Genomic DNA, 6,415 nt, shown 5'->3' with positions numbered 1-6,415 from the left:
TGGCTGATGATTGAAAATGTTTTCTTGATGGTGAGGAACAAAGATTAATGGGCTGGATTGTAACTGTTTCTTATTCATAAGCAGTGACCATAAACGACTATAAAACCTTTGCTCATTGTTCAATTGTGCTCACCTGAACTTTGCTAATTCTGTGCTCTGGTTGTCAAAATGCTTTGTTTCATCCTCGTCTACTGATGCCAGCTTGGATCACTACTCAGTCTGCTGGTCTGTATTTGCATTTTGGGCTTCTGGTATAACAGTTTTTCCTTTTACATTAAAACAGATCCATAAAGATCGGGTGGTGTTTCCAAACAACTCAAATTCATGTTACATCCTGCCATATATCAGTCTCTTTGCAGATGATGCCGCACTGTATTTTGGCAAATGTTGCACCAGATTCAACTTCTGTCACTTCTGTATGTTTGTATATGTGCTACACCAGTGGACTAAGTTTTTCATAAAGGGCTACATTACTGCTACATTCCTGTTGGACCTCACTAATGCACTCAATGCACTGGTTTAATGAGTTATACTCATGGTCTTCACAAACAACTGGGAAGTGTGGGCAGTCCATGGTTTTGGAGTAATGGTTTGGTGTAATGTTAAGGATCTACATACTGCAAATATGCAGATAAAGTAAAAAATAAAGCATGATGGATACTAAACAGAACCTGATGTTGTTATTGAAACTCTGACCAGTTTGGATCTGGATTGAAACACTTTCTTGTCATCGTTTTAAAGAATTAATATTTGAAAGAACTAAAACGTCTGCATGCAAAAGAGTGTGGAAAAATGCAGTCGTGGCATCGTACTTCAATGAGCTGATGGCATTAATAATAGATTAAAACAGGAGGTAAATTGGAATGCAAAGCCATCTGTTACAGTGCACCTGGGTTTTCAGTTTGCTCCCCGTGCGAGCTCGTGTTCATCAAAGTGCCAAGTCTTTACTCTTCATCTATAAAGTTTCTATTCCTTCATATAAATCCAGGAAGAGTTGGATTCCATTTAAATTCTATCAATTCAGGAAGCACATAGGAATTTATAACAGAACAAAAATAAACTTTACTTGAATTCTGAGTTAACCTCCAAACGACCTTCTCCCACCATTGGTTTTCATTCATTATCTGAATTGAGTGGATTCAAATGGGACCCAACTGGAATCTGGCTTTAAGAGGTCTGGTTTATCACATCTTCATATATTATTATGTACACCGCTAAATAAAGGTTAAATTCTCAGTTCCAGGGCGACGGCGCCAAAAGTCCAAAGGCATCCATTTCGATTGTACCACAGGCGATTACCGGGGGGAAACTGACAGTCTCTCCATCTGTGCTTGACGCTTTTAAAAAGTCTCTCATTCAAGTCCTTGGTGTCATTTCACCAAAAATGTTGTTGAACATTCATTCCCCAGATCTTCCCTCTCAAAATACAAACAGCTTAGAAAATTCGATGGCTAAAACACCTAAAACGTACTGTGATATTTACAACCCGCCATAGATGAACAGGATTCAGTTTGAACAACTTTTCTTTCTGCCAGGATGTCAGAGAGAGGGAAGGATAGTTTCTATACAGTTGGAGTATAAATCTCTATATGCATATACAGTTTACCTGTGGGTGTGTACATAATAGTTGTTGTGGTGTTAGGTCATGGTACATGGGCAAAAGTTGTAAGCAATACCGATAATTAATAACAATAATAATATAGATATTCTTTATTTTGTGGTATTTCTTATTTTTTCTTTTTCAAATGCAGATTTCCATGAACAAGGTTGGGAAACAATGCAACATACCAGTGTTGAGTGCAAAAAAACATATAATAAGTGTTGATTAATAAGAATTATTCTTGTGTTGAGTTTATACTTGCCGTATATGTACCGTTTTGATTCAGGCTGAGCAATAAGATCTTTGTCTTTTCTTGTAGGTTAACTAGGAGGTCAGCTTTTATTGGCTTTTGCACATTCACTCCTATAGTGGTGGTAAGCTACAGTGGGCAGACTGACAGAAGCATCTGTGAGTAAGATGTCTTGCCCAAGGACATTATGAACCAACAATCCTCTAGTTCATGGACGACCCACTCTACCTCCTGAGCCACTGTCGATAAACAAAAGTTCATGATACCTCCATGTTGTGTGGAGTGTTAATGCACTTCATGAACAATGAAGCCTGAACACAATCAACAGAAAAAAAGCTATGAATACATAAGAAAATTCCACCACGGTTACATGATTTTAGCATCAGCACCACTAAAGCTCTAAACTGTAGTTTGATTTCATGTCTTCAAAAGCCTCCTTCCTCTCACAGAAGTATGAACAAAATGAGGCTGCAAAAGTAGATTGGTGTTTTGTGTTCACTACAACCTCTGTAGTCTCATTTAGACACATGCTAGCAACTGTCCTTTTTTATGAGAATGTTAAAACTTCTATAAAAACACCACTGGGATATTTTCTGGTTTAGTTCTTAGAATAAATGAACCTTATTACTATTCAGATGTTGATATGGCATATGATGAGTGGTGGCATCACCTTCCCAACCTTGTCCATGGAATCATAAAAAACATGATAATGATGATTTTCTTTTCTTAAAAATCTTATCCTTGTTTGATGACAGGATAATACAATAATAATCCGATATATTATTTGTTTTTTTTTCACATTTTTTTGTTTTCGTTTGTCTTTTTGTGAATGGACTGATATGATTCAGCTTCCTGTTTCCTGTGCTGCTTCACACTGTTGCCTGTGTATCACGGCCCTGATGATGAATGTACCCGTCAGAAAACCTACAAACGTCTTGTTGTTGCTACTAATTATCATATCTCTTTGCTCCTCCTTTGTTCCCTCCCAGCGCGTTAAAAGTTTTTGTCGAGTGTCTGTCTTTGTCTCGGGCGGGTGAGTCATCCCTCCGCCCACCTGCCTCTCCTCTCCTCCTCCTCCTCCCCTCTCTTCTTTCCTCCTCTCTCCTCTTTTTTCCCTCCATCTCAGTATATCTCCCTCCTGCTGCATCTCCCTCCTCCCACACGCTCAGAAGGTACAAGATTTGTGGGTAACACTTTACTTGAATAGGTATTCATAAGATTGACATAAAACTGTCATAATAACCATGACATAACATCTGTCATAAACATCAATGAATACTTATGACAGCTGTCGTTAAGTGTCATTCGGTAAGTTATGTCACTTTTGATGCAAAGTTGACATTATTTGAGATGTCCTTGTTATCAGTGGTTCTCAACTGGTGGGTCGGGACCCAAAAGTGGGTCGCGGACCCGTTCTGGATGGGTCGCGGACAGCTGGTCAAAAAAGTAAATAATATTTAATGCACATCTGATGTTGGACATGTCTTTTATTTTGAAAAATAACTTATATTGAAAGGCATGCGTCACGTGAACACATGCAGTTGTAATGGTCCTCAGTTTCTTATTATTTGCTCTGAATGCTAAGATATCAGTTTCTTATTAATGTGGCCTGAATGGAGTGAATCTTGTTTTGTTTTGTGGGTCTTTATTTTGTGCAATTTGATATTTATTCACTTCTATGAATATGCTCTGAATGCAGAGATGCATTAGAAGTCAAATATATCGTTTTGTTGGTCTCCATTTTGTGCTGTTTTATATTTTTCTATTCACTTCGTACATGCAGTTGTCATGGTAACTCCTCAGTTTCATTCATGTGCTCTGAAATGCACTTTGCTCAATTAAGAGAAAAATTAGTTTTTAAAGACTTAAAAAAAAAAAATCTTGGTTTGAATTCTATAAAAGTGGGTCGTGACTTAATGACCATGGGAAATGTTGGTCCCAGAGTGAGACTAGTTGAGAACCCCTGCTTGTTATGAGAACTTGACATCATTTTTTAAAGTTTGGCAATTAGGTCTGCTATGACAGTTTAAATTGTCTTTATGTCAAGTTGTCAGAACAAAAACATCTCAAACAATGTCAACTTTGCATTACAAGTGACATAACTTACCGAATGACACTTAACGACAGCTGTCATTAGTATTCATTGATGTTTATGACAGCTGTTATGTCATGGTTATTATGACAGTGTTATGTCAATCTTATGAATACCTATTCAAGTAAAGTGTTACCGATTTGATTTGTGTTTGTGTGTGTGTTTTCTTGTGGTGTATAAGAGCTGTGACAGAGCTGATCTAACACCCCACCCCCCCTCCCCCACCCCCTTTCCCCTGCGTATGTACAGTAGCCTAGCATGGCGAGGCGCTCATTCGCATGTGTGTGTGATAGCGGGGAGGAGGAACGGCGGACGGCGGCGCCCCCATGGGCAGGGACTGAGGTGGAGGCCCGCTCGGGTGGGGGTGGGGGTGGGGGTTGTGGTGGGGCTGCTGAGGGTGGCCGTGGGTGTGGGCGTGGGCGTGTGCGTGTGCGTGGGAGCCCCTGGGTAGGGTGGAGGTGGCGGCCGGGTGCAGGGGGTGTGGGTAGGAGGAGGAGGTGGAGGAGGAGGAGGCCGGCTGCAGCTGGTAGCTGGCGGCCGACGACGGCCCCGAGGAGGAGGGGGTCGGCTGGGAGCTGCTGCCCCCCTTGTTGCCCCCCCCCTGCTGCTGCTGCTGCTGCTGCTGCTGGGGGGGCGGGGTCTGGTTGAGCTGGATGGAGATGTCGGAGGAGACGTCGGAGGCGCTGCGGCCGCGCTGAGGCGGAGGCCAGGAGTCCGGGTGGAGGAACTGGCCGCTGTAGTCGCTGCAGTCGGACATGCGGGGGCGGTAGAGGGCGGGGTGAGGCCGGTAGAGCTCCTCCTCGGCGTAGCGCTTCATGAAGAGGTAGACCGACATCACTCCTGCACCCTGGGGTGGAGACACACACAGATACACACTTTTATACACCAGGCAAGGCAAGGCGATTTTATTTGTATAGCCCGTTTTTACCACCAGTTTGTCTCAAAGGGCTTTACATGGCATCGTAACAACATCCTCTGTCCTTAGACCCTCACATCGACTGAGGAAAAACTCCATGGAAAACCCTTTTAACAGGGAAAAATCAGGAAAACCTCAGGGTGAGCAACAGAGGAGGGATCCCTCACCCAGGACGGACAGACAAGCAATAGACGTTGTTACAGACAAGAAAACAGTCTATAACAGAGAATGTGGGAAACATGGAAATGTTAACAACAGCTGAAGAAGGAACAGGTGAGTGAGGTCACAGCTACGACAAGCCACACCTGGCTGCACCCAGATGTTATGCTGATGAGGAAGCTGCAGCAGGGGGAGAGGTAAAAGACACAGGAAGTAACTTCTAAAAACAGTAACTTTATTTTATTTAATCTTGTTAATGTGTTGTAAGCTTGCACTGTTTCAGATGCAAGCAAATGTTTCCTCAAATGAGTTTTTGTAAATTGAATGTGTATTTCAAACTGAAATGTACGGTACATTGTAATGTGAAATAAAGTTATGAAAAAAAAATCAAAACGATAACAGAGGACCATGTTTATGATGGAGTTTGCTGTTCTCCAATTGGATTTCTTCCAACTTTCAGGACTTTTCCTCTTCAAAACAAAGTCACAACTTGATTAAACCCAATAGAAAGACAATCCAATGCTCCAAGATGCACATGTCCAACATAAAAAATCCTTTATCTAGTTAAAACGCAACATTGAAAGCCAAGAAAATCAAGGCTTAAAGAATTTAACTCAAAAAGGCGACTGACCAAATCAAATGGTCCATGACAGCATCATGATTAAGGCCCATTATTAATTAGAAGCAACACGATTCACAGGCCAGTGGGTGTTAAAGGGGTTAAAATGAAATATTTCTCAAGTTTTGAGAAATGCTGGAAACATGTGTGATAATATAATCAATCAATCAATTAAACTGTATTTATACAGCACCTTTCAAAGCAAATAAATGTCGTTCAATGTGCTTTACATTTTGATTGAAAAAGTACAGTATATATAAGAAGTGAAACAAGAAGAATGACATGGAGACTAATGCACGAAGATTAAACAACAATAAAATATTGCAATAGTAAAAAATAGAATAAAATAAAAACACAATAAAATATGATAAAATATAAAACAAAACAATAAAATTTAATAAAGTAGAATAAAATGCAGGATATAAATATAGGACAAAATATAAAAACACTACATAAGACCACAACTTAAAACTCTAAATTGAAATCCAAGTGTTTCTTTTCTGACTTTTTAGTGTCATATTATAATTTGAAAACCAGTGGAGGGCAGTAAAAACCTCTGAGGGTCTTATGTTGCTCTTTAACAATAAGAAGAAATAAAAACCTGTATGAGAATTTGCATGAAGGATGGAGAAAAGCAACTCATAATGGTGCAGATCTGGATCCAAACAGCTTCAAACAAATAAATAAGTCGATAAACATTTCTAAACAAGAGGAGTGGAGCGTGAGGTCTGAGCTCCCCATGGGTGCTTTCTGCGTTTTATGACCGAGTTTATATGAAT

The 6,415-nt window shown here is 40.4% G+C and overlaps 1 protein-coding gene across 2 annotated transcripts in view; it reads right to left on the bottom strand.

Annotated features, from left to right (window-relative positions):
* Positions 1–4,195: 4,195 nt before the first annotated feature.
* LOC310994193 (voltage-dependent calcium channel gamma-7 subunit-like) overlaps positions 4,196–6,415 on the bottom strand; it is a gene marked incomplete at both ends in the record, with an annotated part of 102,025 nt that continues 99,805 nt past the window's right edge. The window contains 2 exons of one of the 2 annotated variants that reach the window (XM_083982790.1): positions 4,196–4,279; positions 4,580–4,789. In XM_083982790.1, the coding sequence (XP_083838916.1) occupies positions 4,196–4,279; positions 4,580–4,789 (294 nt within the window). Of the gene's footprint in view, positions 4,790–6,415 lie in introns of both variants that reach the window. The other variant, XM_083982791.1, reaches the window with a different exon arrangement.

This window comes from Trachurus trachurus (assembly GCF_905171665.1).
Source record: "Trachurus trachurus genome assembly, chromosome: 11".
Classification (NCBI taxonomy): domain Eukaryota; kingdom Metazoa; phylum Chordata; class Actinopteri; order Carangiformes; family Carangidae; genus Trachurus; species Trachurus trachurus.
This window is presented reverse-complemented; position numbering and strand designations above follow the sequence as displayed.